We start from the raw sequence: 19,099 nt of genomic DNA, 5'->3' as shown, positions 1-19,099 counted from the left end.
CAATTTCTCCCTTCTCAAGTTCCCCGTGTCGGCGCAGAGCTTTCGAGTCCCACCCTGGAGGGGCCCACCGCACACCTACGCCGCGATATCGACGAAGGAAACAATCTCAAAGACAGTGAACAGCTAGGATACGAGTTGTCTGCGATCAGAAGTCGAGGAACAAGCGCCGAGCGAGGTCGGTACCGATCACCTCATTGAGTCCCTCTTCGTGGGCCTCACAACACTGGTCTGACCACTAATCGTCTTCCTCCACTGTTTCGTGATTATCCGTCGCGTGTGCAGTGACACTTCTGCGATAAACAATTGATAAAATAAAGAATTGACAGTGGGAGACTGCGCTGTCGGCCTTCAAGATGATCGATAGGTAAGTGATCGTCTCAATTGAACTGATTTTATTATCCGGTTGTTGCTGATGATCGACGGAAAAGTGAAAGGATCATGTGCTCCTGCTATTTCATCTTGAATTACCACATATCGTTATTTGACAATTTAATCCTGTCTCCAAGGCTTTCGATATTTATCGCGCCGAAATCGATCGTCAGGGGAGGAGAATGCGACTTCTGGATTAATCGAGACAGTCGAGGCAAAAATTTAATTTTGCCAATCGCATTTGTTGTGGACAATTAAATGCCAAAATCCCCATTCAAAATTCACTCTAAATTTTTCTCAAAAAAAATTTTTGTTCGACAAAATTATATTTTTCTCTCAGTGTATTCCACCCTTGAAAAATCCGCGCAAGTTCTCGGCGTAGACTCGTCCCTTTATTTTCCGGGATTATGTCCCACTCGTCAACTCATCAATCATTCTTTCATAACCGAGTCAGAGTGCAGTGAAAATCGTATTGGTTAATTCCACACGCGGGTGGACAGGAATAAACCGTCTCATTAATAAAACCATCCGCTGAATTTTCTGTCCCCACGTTTACGGGTTTAATAATTAAGTCGTTGATTGATGGACTCTTCGGAGTTCATTAAAATGCCCCTTCAAAGAGCTATCAATTCTCGCGGTCTTTAGTAAAGAAAAAAAATTGTCGCGCTCATTAATGAAACAAAAAAAATTCCCGCGTCGTTCAACAAAAAAAATTCTCGCGTCCTTTAACGAAAAAAATTCTCGCGTCCTTTGGACTGTCGCCTACGAGAGGACAATGACCACAACTACTTGGGCATTTGGAAGAAGTGATAATACAGATGTCATTGTCAATAATTGATTACACGATCGCTCCACACTTTCACTTCCTATTTGTTAGTCCTAAAACCGCGGAGTCGTTTGACCGTGAAGCTGAAGCGATCCCTATGTCTCAGGGTAAAGAAAATATCGCGAGAGAATCGGTACTGAGGCTCCATAATGATAACAATGAAAAAATATGTGAAGAAATATCCCAATCAATTTTCTCCAGTCGTTGAGTTATTTTTTTTCAAGTGAAACTTCTTGAGCGACTTCGGAAAAGGTTGCGTTAAACGCTTAACGCGTAAGTAGAGGGAAAATAGCGCTCATTCGCAGTTTCAATTATTCAAATTTCTAAAAATATTTCCCTCAAATAATTTCAAATAATTCCAATGTTTTCTTGATATGACTTTTAATTAATTAATTCATTCGTTTGGAACATTTTATTGTAGTTTTAATCGCACAGTCATAATTATATTTGTGCGAAAATCATTGCAAAAACAATAACGTAAGTGTTGTACCGATAAAAAACCTCAGGAGACACTTGAAAACGGGATCAGAGGATTCAACGACCTATTGTAAGGCTATGCAAATAGGCATTCTAAACTCATACATGACAAGGTCAGCAGTCATTAGACAGGACACTAGCCAGGGGCATTCATAATACCACAAACTATTCACCTGTGATTAACGTAACGAATTCACATTTGCGAAAGGCGCGAGGGGCATAAAAAAGTCCCGCGAATTTACAACTCAATTAAGAGAGACATTAGGATATGTGTTAATACGCTTGTTTGAATTATGAGTTTTTGTTCATTTAACGTAGGGAAATACTTTTCCGCAATTGATTTAAATCGATTGGTAACGATATCTGCGGAATTTTCATTCAAGATCACGACCTGAATATTTTTACTTTTCGCAAAAAATTATGCAGAGGGAAAATTTTAAAAAAATGCATTTTGTTTTGTAATTCCGAAACGAAATTGGTTTTAAGAGGATTTTATTAATGAAAAATAATTTCTGCCTAATGTTATGCAAAAAATAAATTCACGTCAAACTCGCGTTCGTTTGGTAATTTTTCTCTGAATGACAGTTCGTACAAAAATTACCAAAATTTTTATTTAACGTATTGTGGGATATATCGGTAAAGGATTTTCAGTTGAAACACGACACTTCTACACTAATACATTTATTCAATTTAAAACGGTACACTACAGCTTGTTAAAAAGTATGCTACTATTCTCTACAAATTAGCGTCTAATATGGTCTAGTCTTAACTTAACTTCAGCTCTAACTCTAACTCTAAACTCTAACTCTGAATTCTAACTATGAATGCTCGACTCTACCCGCTGACCTTCTCCTCAAGGTCTCTCGACACACTCTAATGTTCTCCCTCCTCATAAGGGTCTATCAGGGTGCCCTACGTCGCCCCCCACTCCGAGGTCAACACGGTCAGTACGGGAAAGGTTTTTCCCCCTGACGTCAGCGGCATGGGCCAACGTGACCACCTCGTGTGCGACGTTCATGGGGAAGTCCCCATGGTCGTCTCTGACCTGGGTCTTCCGACCCGCAATATATCTGGATTGCTCGTCTATGCTTGAGTCCTCGGACCCATCATAAACGAACTACTCCAGCACTTATGGACAAATTACTATTTGTCCTAATCCTAACTTACTATAAACTTACTCTAAACTTAAATTACAAACGCATTTACGATACTACACTCGGCCGTCCTGACAGGAACATTTGCCCTCAAATGTTAATCTACTCATCATCAGAGTAATCAACATCAGGTAGCCATGGCTTCATGTAGTCAGCTGATGTGGATGTCTCTTGTGGACCTTCGTGTTCTCCTACTTTTCTCACAATGTATCGATCATTGCGTAATTTTCTCACTACACGATATGGAGCTAAAAACTTTGGATAGAGCTTCAACCCTGGCCCTAACTGAGTGCGTTTAATAGCAACAAGATCTCCCTCTTTATAATACTTGGCCTCTTTACGTTTTTTATCATAGTTCCTCTGATTTTCGGCCTGAATTTTACAAATTTTTTGCTTCGCGTCTTTTCTAATCTCATTGCGCTCTTCCTCAAACATATGCATCCACTCTTCCTCAATCATCGCGCGAACCTCGACATTTTCTTTTAAACGCATATTCACTCCGAAAAGCAACTGGAATGGCGTTCGACCCGTACTTCTATTTGAGGTCGCATTCAAAAACATCTGCGCTGTGTGAACATGTTTAAACCACTCATCGGGTTTAGGAGCGGACAACTTCGTTAATAATGGGATCAACGTACGGTTTACCCTTTCCACTTGACCATTAGCCCTCGGAAGGCCAGTACATACTAAGGAATGCTGAATATCATTCTCTAGGCAATATTCTTTGAATGCATGTGATGTGAATGCGCTACCTCGATCCGATACGATTCGTCGCGGATTACCAAAAACTACTGATTGCTTAGTTAATCTATCAATTACCTCGGCTGCATCTGTTGACCGAGTAGGATATAACCAAACAGATTTAGAAAAAGCATCTACAACTACAAAAATATGTCTATAGCGTTTCTTTGTAATTGTCATTGGGCCAATATGATCGATATGGTAAGTGTCAAGGGGTTTGTCTCCTTTCTCTATGGGATTAAGAAAACCCTCTTGTTTCCCTTGCTTTCTTTCACTTACTATGCAATTTATACAACCCCGTACAATTCTCTCGATTTTCTCTCGCATTCTCGGAAACCAGTAATCTCTCTTAACAATTTCCTCAGTTTTAGTGATGCCAAAATGGCCCTGCTCATGTGCCTGTCTAATAATTTGCGACTGCAAGACATGAGGTACAACTAGTAAAACATCATCTCTCATTCGCTTATATAATAAATTATTTTGTACAATAAAATCAGTGGTTTCACCATTACACACATTCTCAGTTAAACTTCTAATTTCTTTATCTTCAGTCTGGCATTTTTTAAATCTGGCGATTAAACTGTCATTTTTCTCTTCTATCAAAAGTGCTTCTGGCAAAGGATTTCGACTTAATGCATCTACATGTGACATGCTCTTGCCGGGACGATGCTCAATTTCAAAATTAAACTCCTGTAGGAGTAAAGCCCATCGTGCTACGCGTACACACAAGTCCTGCTTGTTCATTGTCATCGTGAACGCTTGACAATCGGTGACAATCTTAAAAGGAATACCTAATAGGTAGACTCTAAATTTTTTCAAAGATTTAATTATCGCGAGTACTTCTAACTCGTAGCTACTATATTTTTCTTCGGCTTTAGACGTCTTACCGCTCGCGAAATAGATAGGATGGAAAGAATTTTCGTTTTCATCCTTCTGTAAAAGGATAGCACCATAACCGAGCTTTGATGCGTCAGTATGGAGCTCTGTCTCTGCGCCTACACGATATAGCCGTAAAACTGGATGACTAATCAATGCATTTTTGAGGTTAATAAATGCATCTCTCTCTTCATTTTGGAATTTAAATTCTACATCTGCTTTCAACAGATTCGACAAGGGTCTGGCTAAACGTGCATAACCGGGAATGAATTTACGGAAGTATCCGGTTAAACCTAAAAAACTTTGAATATTTTTTACGCATTTTGGCTCTGAGAATCTCACGACCGCCTTGACTTTATTCTCTGAAGGCTTCAGGGTACCATTTTCAATGATATGGCCTAGATACTCGATGCGCGTCTCCAAAAATTTGCACTTTGACCAATTAATTATTAATCCGGCCTCCCGCGATACTCTAATGACAAGTTTTAGTCTATCTAAACCTTCCTGAATGTTGCATGCCGGAATAATAATATCATCCATATAGGTTAAGACGATATCTTTCGATATTAGATCTCTAAACACCGCGTTTATAAATTTCTGAAAAACTGATGGAGAATTACATAATCCGAACGGCATCTTTATAAACTCAAATTGCGCGGTCGGCGTTACAAACGAAGTATATTTACGACTCTGTTTTTCCACATCTACATGAAAAAATCCATTCTCTAAATCAAGGGCTGTAAAAACTCGCGCGCCCTGCAAACGATCTAGCTGGTCTTCAATCAATGGCAACGGGTATCGATCCTTAATGATTTTTTTATTCAATTTCCGAAAATCTACGCAAATTCTCGTTTTCCCGTTTTTTTTCGGAACCAGTACAATAGGGCTTGCAAAATCTGAGTTCGAGCGACAGATAATACCCTCTTCTAGCCATGCATCCGTTTGTCGATCTACTTCCTTTCTCTCGGCGTAAGATAATCGTCTAGGCCGTTGGTGAATCGGTGTTTCATCAGTTAAGATGAGTTTCATCTCTATCCCTACATCTCGCGTCTTCTCGGGCTTATAAGAATCTATTAATGCTTCGATTTCTTCACACACGCTACCATCTTTGATATGGGATAAATCTATACTCTTTTCTTCAATTACATCTATTTTTAATACTTCAGGCAATTCGGCATCGTCTCTAAGCATGTTCTCAGGAATCTTCTTGATAATGACTTTACCCGCGACTGACCGAAAATCTACCAGATTCAAAAAATCGGCACCAATTAGCACGGGATACCTCATCATACTATTATCTACTACGTGAAAATTAATCTTAAAACGTTCGCCATCGACTGTTAAATCGCTCTCAAACGAACCATCGGTACAATTATTTTTCGCGCCTAGTCCATCAAACTCGATTCTATTGCCCAACACTGGCGATCCAATCTTATTATAAGTGTCTCTAGTTATTAAACTTAAATCGCTGCCAGTGTCAATGACAGCGGAATACCTCATATCGATGATTTTTACTTCCTTCAGTTGTTTTCCTTTTGACCCTTGGGATGATGCGTATGAAGAAGTCTTCTCGCTGCTCTTCTTGGTAGGGCACTCAGATGATCGATGACCCCAATCCTTACATTTGAAGCACTTCATGCCCTTCTCCTTGTTGGGACAAAAGCGTCCGATGTGGCCGTTCTCGCCACAGTTGTAACAACCCTTTCCGTCAGGTTTTCCAGCCTTGGACTCTGCTCCGGATCCTGTCTTGAAGTCTGTTCTGAACTCTGCCTTGATGTCGCTCCTCAGAACTTTCTTTTTATCTTCTTGTTTCGGTATTCTGTTCCTCATCTTTGCTTCATTCTTCATGGCTTCGTATTGAAGAAAACGGTCTTTCAGTTCCCGAATTGTCTTGGCTCCATACAACATTGTTTTATTATGTGGCTCATCTGGAATTCCTGTTATGATGTATCTGATGACTGCAGGCGTGTCAACGTCAGCTTGTGCTGCAATCTCCAGCATACTGTAAATGTAGGCTTGGAATTTCTCTTCCGGTTTCTTCTTGCGCTTCGATAGCTCTTGATGAATTTTATAGCTATCCACTGTTTCTGCAAACTCATCCTTCAATGATTTTTTCAGCACTGACCACTTTCTGCACTTTTCAAAATTAACAAATGTCTTTGCTGACCCTCGTAGCAACTGTTTTGCGTAGGCAACTTTCTGAATGTCATTCCAGTGACATGTTTCAGCTACTTCCTCAAAATCATTCAGCCACCTGACAACATTGACATGGTCTTCACCGCTGAACTTTTCAAGCGACGCTTCTACGTCCTTAAATGATAACGTGTACTGATCACGGTGTTTACGCCTTCGCCTGCGTCTACGTTCATCATACTCGTCTTCACTGTCCGATTGACTGGAACTCTCTGCTTCACTCACTTCACTGTTGACTTCTGGCTCTTCTCTGTGCTTCTTCCGATCAGGAGTGTTCTGCTTATTTTTTCTTTGTACACGTCCAGATGGTGGACGTTGTCCTCGTTCCTGTTGCCACACATTTCTCAATCTTATCATGAGCTCATTTTTATTCCCAGTCGTCTTCAGTCTTCTCTGGCGTAGCTCTTCTTTGATCTCTATTAATTTCATGGCTTCTAAGCGTGATTCTAATGTGGCTTCGTCCTCAGTGTCGTTGGCTACAGCTTCTTCTCGTTCTTCTGCGTTTTTCTCGCTGTCACTTATCATTTTGATCGCTGGTTATCACTCACGCACTTCTTAATTACTGAATCCTTTTTTCGATATCCCGGACGAGCCCCCAAAATTATGTGGGATATATCGGTAAAGGATTTTCAGTTGAAACACGACACTTCTACACTAATACATTTATTCAATTTAAAACGGTACACTACAGCTTGTTAAAAAGTATGCTACTATTCTCTACAAATTAGCGTCTAATATGGTCTAGTCTTAACTTAACTTCAGCTCTAACTCTAACTCTAAACTCTAACTCTGAATTCTAACTATGAATGCTCGACTCTACCCGCTGACCTTCTCCTCAAGGTCTCTCGACACACTCTAATGTTCTCCCTCCTCATAAGGGTCTATCAGGGTGCCCTACGTCGCCCCCCACTCCGAGGTCAACACGGTCAGTACGGGAAAGGTTTTTCCCCCTGACGTCAGCGGCATGGGCCAACGTGACCACCTCGTGTGCGACGTTCATGGGGAAGTCCCCATGGTCGTCTCTGACCTGGGTCTTCCGACCCGCAATATATCTGGATTGCTCGTCTATGCTTGAGTCCTCGGACCCATCATAAACGAACTACTCCAGCACTTATGGACAAATTACTATTTGTCCTAATCCTAACTTACTATAAACTTACTCTAAACTTAAATTACAAACGCATTTACGATACTACAGTATTGGACTTTATCTTGTGTAAATATTATTCTCGACTATTTGTCACATTGCGGTCGTTGTCTCCTATCGCGTGATAAATCGCATTGTCAGATTCGTGTTAAAACAATCAGATTCAGACAATGGTGAACAGCAACATCAGACAGTGGATACTGTTAAGAATAATGTACTCGCCGAGGTGAAACGTCAACTCGATAGATTAATCGTGGTGATTAAAACGGCGAATGAAATTCGTGAATTGTTCACGAGGTGAAATTATCATAAACTTTTGGATTGTTGGAATGTTTCAGGTCTGTTACGGTGAGCGTACACTTCGTGGTTTTTTACCTGTTGACCACGTGTTGCTGGGGTGGACTGCAGTTTGACACGTTTGACAGTTACTCCGGTGATGAGGGCTGTGCTCTGATTCTCAATGGCCCAGGGAGGTCTAACGCTTACGATTATACTTATAATTTACTCAGGGGACGAGAGTGAGTATCCGATAATTCCAAACATTATTTATGAAGAAAACATTCACAGGGTGACGTTTTAAAAAATGAGAGCTCGTAGAAGAGTTTTGGGAGGATAAACCGAAAAATTGATATTCATTTATTGGATTATGGATAGGGATTATTAAATAATGTGGGAACGATTTATTTATGAAGTTGAATTCATAAAATTCAATAAATTGGATGTTGATTAATGGACAGTCATTTCAACATCGTAGTTTTTATTTTAGCCTGGCCCTATCGAGGTATATTTCACTTCAAAATGACCTGTCATTAATATTTATGAACTGAGATAATTACCGATTGTTAAAAATAATTTTAGTCGCCTCTGTCTTAATTTTTTTTTTAATTATGCATAAGCAGCTGCGTATTTTCATATTTCAGACAATTTTCCATCGTTTCCAAATAACATTATAAAAACCCAAGATAAACGATTGCAATTCTTCCACTCGGAAGCAAAAGGCAAGGTCACCCTGAATTCTAGTTTTATTCCAAAGTCCCACAATCATTTGTACTTTCAAATCCTGAAATTCCAGCGGTTGTGGCGGCTCAACGGTTAATAAGAAAACTCCTTGCATGTAGACGGAGAGAAAAATCTGTGAATTTTTATAATGCGATTCCGATAAAAAATATTGTGCTGCCTTACAATCTCAGCGCAAGCTGCAGAGCTGAGGAAAATTACTGTATCCCTAGGAAAATTTCTTTCTCGGCTTAGGAAAACTTCTATATCAGTCTCGTAAAAATTCAAAGTCTAATGAGCGACGAGGAGATCGTCGCCAAAGGGCTGATGCAACAGGGCCCAACGTCGGCAGTAATGAGATATATTGGGCGTTCATCGTTAACCAATCAAAATGAACTAACGAAAAATTACTGTGCGACACAATAAAAAATGAAATAAGGCACCATAAAATGAACTGATCTAGATGGGAATTTTTAAAGTTGTTCCATCAATTTTTCAGCTAAACTCAAATAAAAAATAATAAACCTTCAAATTTTATAGTGCTGTTTCGTAAATTGTACGTAGCCACATATCACTAATTACAAAATGTATTACAAAATTTATGGTATTGATAAAAATTCTTATATATGAATAAAACATAGTCCAGTATTCCAGCATTTTTCCCCTCGATTCTAGTGTCCGGCACAGCAATTTTTCTACGACTTTTCTCGCCGCATAGGAAAGGTTATCAGTCGATATGAAGCGTGCACAATGCTCTATTTTTCCCAGTTCAACTCTGCAATTTGTATCCGTACATTCGGATCATATTTTATCCCCCGTCAATTGGCAGTTGCGATCCGGTTCATTCATTCTGGTTCCTCGTTCATGACGCAATTTCCCTTTCATAGTCGTCATACAGTTCCACTTGAATAGTTCAAATCCGGATGAACTATGGAATTCTTCAACTCCTCAACATATAAATTATCTTTTCGCCAGATGTTTCAACGGAGCTGAAGAAATTAATTTTCTCCACAAAACGAAGAATTTCGTCCGGCCGCAGGCACAATCGTCACTAAATAAATCCCCTGATGTCTTATTGAATACTCATGACTTCAGAAATCTTATTAAACGTGAAATGCTCTCGATTGTGCCCTCGAGCTATCGCATGATAGTCGACTATTCGCAATATAATACGAGTGGTCCCCCTTTGATAACTGATCATTCTCGCCAAACTACTGTCTCCACGTGCTGGTGAAAGCGTCAGCAGGAGTACCATTGCCGGATTCGGATCTAATCTGAACCGCACCTACTGCTCGGTTTGTGGTTTCACTTGGTCGAACAGGGGCAATGCAAATAATGTCGGACAAACTCACGTCCACTAAACTTGTCTCCGAAGAAAGTGAATTTTTGCTGGTTCAGTCCAAAAGAAGGACCGAATCGTTGGGTAATGCGAGGTTTCCTTTCGTTGCTCGGTTGTTATTGGATCTCATTACATTAATACCAACATATAAATATCCTAACTCTTCCCTCAGAGAATCTCATTTCATTAATAAAATGAGAAATTAATTATTAATTGATTAATCAATCAATATTCCTATAAATAAATTCTCACGTCTCAATATTGATATAATGAGATGAGGTAATTTTCAATGTTTCACTTCTAAAAAAATGTTGTCTCGATGTACTCGATTGGTTAGAATATGCTATAGCCATTCATATTGATTCCTCGAGATATTCCAATTTTTCTCTTTTGTCCCCAAAAGTTTGTTAGCACTCTAAAGTCACGAGAAATCACTCCTCAACGTATGAAGCGCCCCTGTCCCAGTAAATCCTATTTCACCAGCTCAATGCTGTTCATCAACTCCAATAATCATCCATTACCTGTTCCAGGACACCCTCCGCAGGTTCCCATACCTGCATCACCTACGACGCTGTTAATCGTGCCTATTATGACGCACGAAAGCGAATCAGTGAGTTACATTATTTCTCTCCATTCTCAGGATATAAAAATTATCGTAATAAATAAATAAAGTAAGAGGTACTGGTATCTGAACTGGTATTTTCAAATGGTTCATTAAACTCGCACAAGTGGACTTTTACAGGCCATTATTATCCAACCATAACGATAAATATTAAAATCTTGATACCGAGAATTAATTGTTATTTTTTCTTTATCAAGATGTTGCTCAGCCGCACTCGAAGATCTGGAAACCCGAGGAATTGGCGACCGTTGGAGAACTCCTTCTGGACATTTCCACGACATTAGCACAGGTGTAAGAATTCTTCGGTATAAATCAGGAAATGTAAACCGATTATCTTAATAATTATTTATAATTGTAGATATGGATTGACAAGTGAAGAGATCGAACGGGATCTCCCGAAAATCGACACCTCGAAGACACTCATTCAGGACATCTGTCCAGCTTTCGTCAGTAACGTCGAGTGTCGTCCAGGAAAATACCGCAGATTTGACGGTCTCTGTACCAATCTCGAGAATCCGACCTGGGGATCTTCGCTCTCGCCCTTCACCAGGTACTACCCAATTACCCATTGAAAAAATCACTGAGTACTTTCGATTTTGATATTGTTAACCGCAAGATGTAAATGTCCAGTGGACGTTAGTCCTTTCTCGAATCCTTTCAATTGACCTTCCTTTCCCCATCGACCCAGATCGATGCACTCAATCTTTATTTCGGTGGGACCCAGACATCTTTTTTCTCATTAAGACGTCCGAAATTACCTGTCAATCGCTCCTCCCTTTCCTCAATTCCGTAGCGAAGTGATAAATCGAGATACGTGATTTTTTAAAATAGATTAGTTTTTTATAAATATCTCGAAATCTACACGGAAACAAATTTTTAGTAATTTATAAAATGTTACGACAATAAAAATTTATCGAAAATTGGGTGAGAGATAAATTTTTAATGAACTTTTATGGCGATTAGGATGATGACTCCAGCTTTTGCCGATGGAATGAGTGCCCCAAGAGTATCCGTTACCGGTGGTAAACTTCCTTTGTCGCGTGTTGTGTCCAGGACTATGCACCCTGACGATGGTTTTCACGACCACGCTGGAACAGTCATGGTTATCGCCTGGGGACAATTTATGGATCACGACTACACATTAACTGCAACACCACTCGGTAATTCAGCATTGGTCTTTATAGACGGTGTGATATTTGTTTATAATAATTTTTCCCGGACGGAAGAAATGGTTTAATGAATATTTAAGGTATATTTAAGGACAATCTTGTGTTGGGTCGATTTATAACTCAACAAATATGAAAGATCAGTAGCGAAGAGGTGAATGGAGATAAGTTGCTTCGGACTAATGATCAGTATTTAATTAATATCTTGGAATCTAAGAGAGGTAAACATTTTTTTGTTAGAACCTTTTTTGTGGAGCACATCGCATTCTGTAATAAAGGTAATTATAAAAATTTCGCTATCTTGTATGGATTAAGAGATATTGGTTAAAAAGTCGAGGGGGACATAAGGGAACGAGTCTTGATTTGCCAGTGTCTCCATTGGAAATTTTATTTTGTATTTATTTTGTTTATATTAACATTTGTTGTAGCTCTCCATTAGCTTTGGAAAAAAGGTTTCTATGAAAATTTTGCTCACCCCCTGCGTTTCAAGATATTCATCACAAACGGGTCAATAGTCAAAAGACTTATTTAGTGTTATCACTTCGCTACTGAACTCATTTTTATAGTCACTTTATTCATTTCGTGTCATGTTCCCTTCGAATTCCTTCGCACTGACATTCAATCAATGAATTCCAGACCCCATGAATCGAAACGACCCCGAGGAGTGCTGTTCCCGTCCGCCCCATCGCAAAAATCCGTACTGCAACGAAATTGAAATACCAGAAGACGATTATTTCTACCGATTGTTCAACGTCAGGTGCATTGACTTTGTCAGAGCCTTCCCCGGAGTGAGGGCGGGCTGTCGTCTCGGGTCACGAGTGCCGTTTAATCTTCTCACTGGAGTTCTCGATGGCAATACTGTCTACGGAATTCGCGAGGAATTCGCCCGGTGAGTTACGCGGAAAGAAATTTTTAGTAATTTATAAAATGTTAACACAGTGAATATTGCTAGGGACATTGCACTACAAGACGTCATTTATTTGAAAATTTGATACTTTCAACAATGCTACTGTGTAGAATTCATTTTTGAGAAGAGCGATTTTTTTAAATCAGCTATTTGAAATGAAAAAAAAAATAGTATTTTGTACAAAGTCAAGAATTTAATTTTACTCTGATAATAAGTAGAAAAACAAATCTAGTATTTCAAAACTTTATTGATGTTCTGGTACTTATTTGGTTTATTCTCAGAAAATTTTGAAAAAGATTGTATGGTAGGCAGAAAATTAACATTTACTCTGGTAAAAAGACAACTTAAAAAACACACACAATAAATTAGAGAGGAGACTATGTGATGACGTCTTTAAATCCAAGTATGGTCCACCATTGCAAAGCTAACTTCCCATTTTTTTCTTTAAATTTCTTTCTGCGTATCTTTTTACTGTTTTCATTTCATTTTCAACTCAACTTTCTTGCAACCACCGAATCAACGTACATATGTCTGCATGTTTTTCCGCCAGAGATTATCAATTACTCCACGGTGACTAATAAAATTTAATAGTTGAAGTATTATATCAGTCGACGGTGGGAAAACCGTGGAATTTTTTTTTCCTGATATGTAACGTATAACTTTGCATTAGTCGAGTAATTCGAATGCCCAGTGATGTTGGAGATACGCCTTGGGACGTGGGTTTTTAAATTCTTTTTTTGCTGCATCGGTGCGAACATAAATCAACTATGTCAGTTACCTGTGTTCCATATTTTCTAGACATCGCACTGTGGCTTCCCGACTTTCTATCATATGAATTTACTAGCTGTTGCCTCATTGAAGAGAGTCATTCTCACTCAGTCATGTCTTCTCACGTGCAAGTTGCTTGTAGCTGATGAAATTTTTATGAATGATGGGTCCGTTGGGGAGAATTTATGATACAGAAAAAAACAAATAAAGGCACATAAACACTTCAGAATTATTTTTTAAAGAGGAATTCCAGTGCTAGCAAGAGAACGAAGGCCTATAAAGTAATACCCCGAGGATATTATCAGTATTAACATTGAAAACTTGATGAAATATGTGATTTCTGCTTCCGAATGGAAGCACTGTATTTTACCGATTGTCGATTTTCTAATTTCCCTTGCAAATTATGTAGAATGACATGAAACGCGAAAAAACGAGGTTTTTTAAATCATGTCTGTGTGGATGAATTTTTCCCATACAATTTTGAGAAAATTGTAAACAATACCGTAAAATTTGTATTTAAAAATCTAAATTCTATCAGAACACGTCGCACACACCAAATTTACTATCATTCCAATTACTATTATTCTTTCCTATCATTACCACGACTAAACCCATTATTCCTCAGTCCGGAAAATCATTTATCCGAGAAATATAATCGCAATAATTACTACCATTCCAAAGACCAGTGACAAAATTCCCGAGAATATTTATCTTCCCATCGATTCCAGAAAATTGAGATCAGGCTATGGTGGACAACTCCGGATGAATCCCGTATTCGCTGAGTACGGACTGAAGGATTTATTACCCCTGAAGTTGGACATTCCGGACGAAGGCTGCACCCGTCCCAACAAATCCATGTATTGCTTCGAAGCTGGTGAGTCGATCGTTACCCTGTTAATTCCCAAGAATTTCCCAATTCATCAGCCAATAATTTTTCTCAATCCCTTACACTTCGGTTCGGGAAAAAAAAACTAATGAATAAAAATCGACGAATTGATTAATCGACGGCACCACGCATTCCCCTGCATATTCACCTCCCCCTTCCCCCCTCAATTAGCCCCGGGGTGAACGTGGTGAGGGGGAGGGGAGGTTAATGCTACCACTGGTTAGATCAAATATTACATAACAATTCCCTCCGGACAACATTCTTACCCTTATACGTGTGCATTTTAAGCCATTGAAAATGAAGAATGGCACGAAATGAGAGCATGATTCTCATTTAAGGGGAGACGTTGACTCGGTGAAATTGGTTGTAATGTGGTGATTGAATTTTATAGGTGAAATTAGAGTTAATGAACAGCTTGTGCTCACTTGTATGCACACACTTATGGCCCGTGAGCATAACAGAATAGCGAAGGGACTGGCCCAAGTGAATCCACACTGGGACGATGAGACCCTCTTCCAGGAGTCCAGGCGCATCACCATCGCGCAAATTCAACACGTCACATACAACGAATTCCTTCCTATTCTATTGGGAAAGGAAGTCATGACGAAATTCGGACTTCTCCTGGAGAAAAACGTAGGTCAAGTTCTTCTGGAATTATATGTATGTGAAAAAGATAATCACCAACGAAAATTCCTGTAGCCTGCAGTAAAAATTCTGGTGCTGGCATCAGAAAAAAGTGTCAGACCCAGACTTGGCACCTGGAGCTGGGCAAATTCACGTGCCAGCACCGGAATATTTACTGACTACAAAAAGAATTTCTCATGGAAGATCCGAGAGGACTTTCCACGGTCCCCCATTAAAAATTCTGGTGGTAGCACCAGAATTTTTCTCGGTTAGTTCAAATGAACCCATTTTATCGTGTTGCCACGGTAATTATTGTCGATGTTTTTCTCCGTGTAATGAAGAAAATTGAGCAAATAATTTTCATTAATTAAAATTTCTAGAATTACTGGGACGGCTATGATCCAAGTGTTAATCCTGGAGTAATCGACGCATTCGCCGCGGCGGCCTTCAGGTTCGGTCACTCCCTGCTGCCCACAGCTGTTGAAAGATGGAGCAAAGCGCATAAATTCATCGGCAAGTTTTTTCCACAATTGCCAGTTTATGTTTTATTCATTTGTCATTGCTATGTGATTTATCAATTCACTACGATTATTTCTACAGCTTCTAAGAGGCTGTCCGATCTTATCCGAAGGCCCTATGATCTTTACCGCGCCGGTGTTATCGATGAGTATTTCATGGGACTGATGAATCAAGTGGCGCAAGCTATGGATGACTCCATCACACAAGAGGCGAGTTTCACATTGTGAACATAATTTATTTCCGAGAATTATTTTTTCAATTTCCATTGATTGTTTCTTTAAATAGATGCACCAGAAAATCATGGAAATTATTTCAAGTATTGAATGTAGTGTGTGTAAATTCAAAAATAAAAAAAATTGTAAAATTGCTGCCATTCGAACGCAAAAATATATATTTAAAATATAAATTTGAATAAATGAAATTCATGTTTATTTGTCATCCTCGATAGGTCACGAACCATTTGTTCAAGAAAGTCGGAGCCCGGTTCGGTGCCGACCTCGTCTCCTTTAATATGCAGCGGGGAAGGGAATTCGGTGTCCCCAGTTACATGGAATTCCGGAAATTATGTGGACTCTCGGAGGCGCATAATTTTGAGGACCTCTTTGGCTCGATGTCCAATGAAACGATCAGACGTTACAGTTCGATATTCATGCACCCCAGTGATGTCGACCTGTGGTCAGGAGGTGTCTCAGAACGTCCACTTCCTGGGAGTATGCTGGGGCCAACCTTTGCCTGCATTATCGCGACGCAGTTCAGTAATTCGAGACGAGGCGACCGATTTTGGTATGAACTGCCCAATCAACCGTCGTCATTCACTCTCGGTAAAAATGACAATCTGTTTGGAGAGTTTGGTGGACATTTTTACAGACTGAGAAGAACAATTATTTTTGCCAAATATTTATTTACTTGGGAGAAGGATTTTTTTCACAAAACAATTTCTTATGTTTTATCTTTTTTGCTCGCAAGGGTAACTATGTTGCATATAATTTTGAATGAACTGCGCTAATGACTGTTCACTTCTTCCCACTTTTTTAATTTTTAGAGGAAGAAATTTTGGGAAAAATATTTTTGTTCTCAGTGTTGACATTGATATTTAAACTGACATTTTGTGGTGCTTTACAGGTCAGTTGAATGAAATTCGGAAGGCGCGGTTGGCTAGGCTCATCTGTGACAACACTGATCTCATTGACACGATACAATTGTATCCGATGGTCCTTCCTGATCACGAAATGTAAGTGAAATAATGGGCAGTAAAATAAAAATTTAGAGGAAAATTGGGAAAACTTACACTAGAGAAAAGTGAATGATAGAGATGAGCAAATATAGGAGATTTCACTATAGACGAAGAAAGACCCGTTGGATATTAAGTTTGTATATTTTTGTTGGTGATAATTTGGCTGCGATATTTTTATTTGTGATCATTTGTCTGTGATATTCTCGATTGTAATATTCTTGGTTCATGATATTTTGATTTGTGATTCTTTTACCGCGATTAGTTTGATTATGATAAAAAGACCGTGATCAATTGGCCGGTCACCTAATAATAAGGTACACTGGGACCCTGCACTATCGGTCGACTGTACGGTAGGGGTTTTCCATGGTTTCCCTGTACCCCTGTGGATGCGGTACAGTTGGGCGAAAATTCGATCCCCTGGCACCGCGGGGGAAGGGAACACAATGTAAAGGCTCGAGAGGGTCTTTTGGAAAGAAAATGGAAAATAATCATGAGATATCATTAACTTTCAGAAACCCCCGAGTTGCCTGCAAAAGTGGCGTACTCCCCAGCATTGATTTCAACAAGTGGGCTGAGTATCCAACCAGTCGTGCTGCCCAATACGTGAGTAATCTAGCGGATCAGTATGGGCACTTTGGAAAGTAAGAGAAGGTCCTCCGTCACGAGTTCTGGGTTAATCAGACATATAGAACACTTTGAGAATGGATAATCGTGCGCAGTTGAACACGTAAAATAGCCCCTGCGTTGTTGTTTCCCTTAGGTTCCTAAGAATTTTTCAAGATGAGGTCAAATGGAAACTCTAGACTTTTTTTAGATTCCCATTGAGAAAAAAGTACTTTATTGTCACGGCAGAAAGAAATAAATTAATTATTTATCTGAATGAATTATTAATTATTTATTTTCGAGGAAAAATTGAATAAAGATCTGACGTTTGAATGAAGTTTAGTGTCCATTTTGCCTCATCGTCCCCTAAATTTAAATATTGAGTAGAATATCGCACAAAAGTCACAGGATTTTTATTATTTACTCTTCTGAATAAGATTAAGTTTTTCGAGACTAAAAGGCAGACCGCCTGAGAGTCACAATAACTCGACTATTCCCCTCTAATTGATAAGAACGTTCGTTACATCCAGTCTAACGTAATTCGAATGAAAATTGTTACACAATATTCATGTCGATTGATTGACGCGACGTCATTGAGACTTTCGATTTTTTATCAACACACAGAAAAAACAAGTGGTAAAATACGAGATTTAAAACGTAAATGTAAAATGTAAATTACGTTTTAAAAAAAATTGCGATTTCTAAAACGTAATTTACGTTTTAAAAATCGTAAACTACGTTTTCAAAATTTCGTTTTAAATCTCGTATTTTACGATTAGTTTGTTTTGTGTAAACAACGTCGACAAGGTGTCTATGTGCCATGGTACCGCCGACGGCTAGACAACATCATTTACCATCAACTTCACCCAATAAAATACAAAACATCAAGGATGTAAATAAAAATCAAGCTGTGACTGGTTGAATTGATTCTCTCCAGTTCTTCGGGTTAATAATTACGTGTTCTTACTGCGTAGCATTTACTTTGAGATTAATATATTAAAGAACGAGTTTGTCTTAAGTGTCAGGACGGGCTTAAGTGCAGTTCGTCGAAAAACAATTGGTCGATTGATACTTTATGCAGCAGTAAATTGTAGACCAATTAACATTCGATGAATTATACCAGATCCGTCGGGGTGTTACGCACCGGCTAGTACATAATGTATTTCACTAGAATTTAGGAAATTTAATGTAAATATACCATGTCGGTGGCACGAGAAATTTCGAAAGGTATCCGGAGAGAAAAGTCCCAAAAAAATTACTGTGTTGGGCACTAGAATATTCACGAATAACAACTACTGTCAATATCAAAAATTTTGTAATACATTTTGTAATTAATGATCTGCGGGTTCCTTCAATTTACGAAACAGTAATTTTTATCGGAATCACACTATAAAAATTCACAGATTTTTCTCTCCGCGGAAGACTCAAAGAAAAGAAGGAATTTTCCTCTCATGACGACCCGAATTTTATATTTCAATGAAGTCCCGACCCGAGCCCTTCGTTTTCTAATTCCCATCAGTTGTTTTCTCCCAAACTAATTCCTGCATCCTTACCATACGTAACTGTACAGCATAAACATAGCATAGCATTGTTTATACACGAATTTTTGTACATAGTAATAATGAATAAATAAAGTCTTTGTCACACCAGTG

The 19,099-nt window shown here is 39.0% G+C and overlaps 1 protein-coding gene across 1 annotated transcript; it reads left to right on the top strand.

Moving 5' to 3' along the window:
• The first annotated feature begins 106 nt into the window (after positions 1 to 106).
• On the top strand, positions 107 to 19,096 carry LOC135161198 (peroxidase). The gene is made up of 14 exons (XM_064118561.1): positions 107 to 364; positions 8,122 to 8,301; positions 10,649 to 10,728; positions 10,938 to 11,031; positions 11,099 to 11,290; positions 11,704 to 11,900; positions 12,543 to 12,795; positions 14,310 to 14,455; positions 14,859 to 15,100; positions 15,472 to 15,604; positions 15,692 to 15,819; positions 16,059 to 16,431; positions 16,733 to 16,841; positions 17,357 to 19,096. The coding sequence occupies exons 1-14, from the start codon at positions 354 to 356 to the stop codon at positions 17,487 to 17,489; spliced, it is 2,271 nt and encodes a 756-aa protein (XP_063974631.1). The 5' UTR covers positions 107 to 353; the 3' UTR covers positions 17,490 to 19,096.
• Positions 19,097 to 19,099: the final 3 nt, after the last annotated feature.

Source organism: Diachasmimorpha longicaudata, chromosome 4 (assembly GCF_034640455.1).
Source record: "Diachasmimorpha longicaudata isolate KC_UGA_2023 chromosome 4, iyDiaLong2, whole genome shotgun sequence".
NCBI classification, from domain to species: Eukaryota; Metazoa; Arthropoda; class Insecta; order Hymenoptera; family Braconidae; genus Diachasmimorpha; species Diachasmimorpha longicaudata.
Note: the sequence above shows the minus strand (reverse complement) of the source record. Positions and strands in the feature narration are given on the sequence as shown.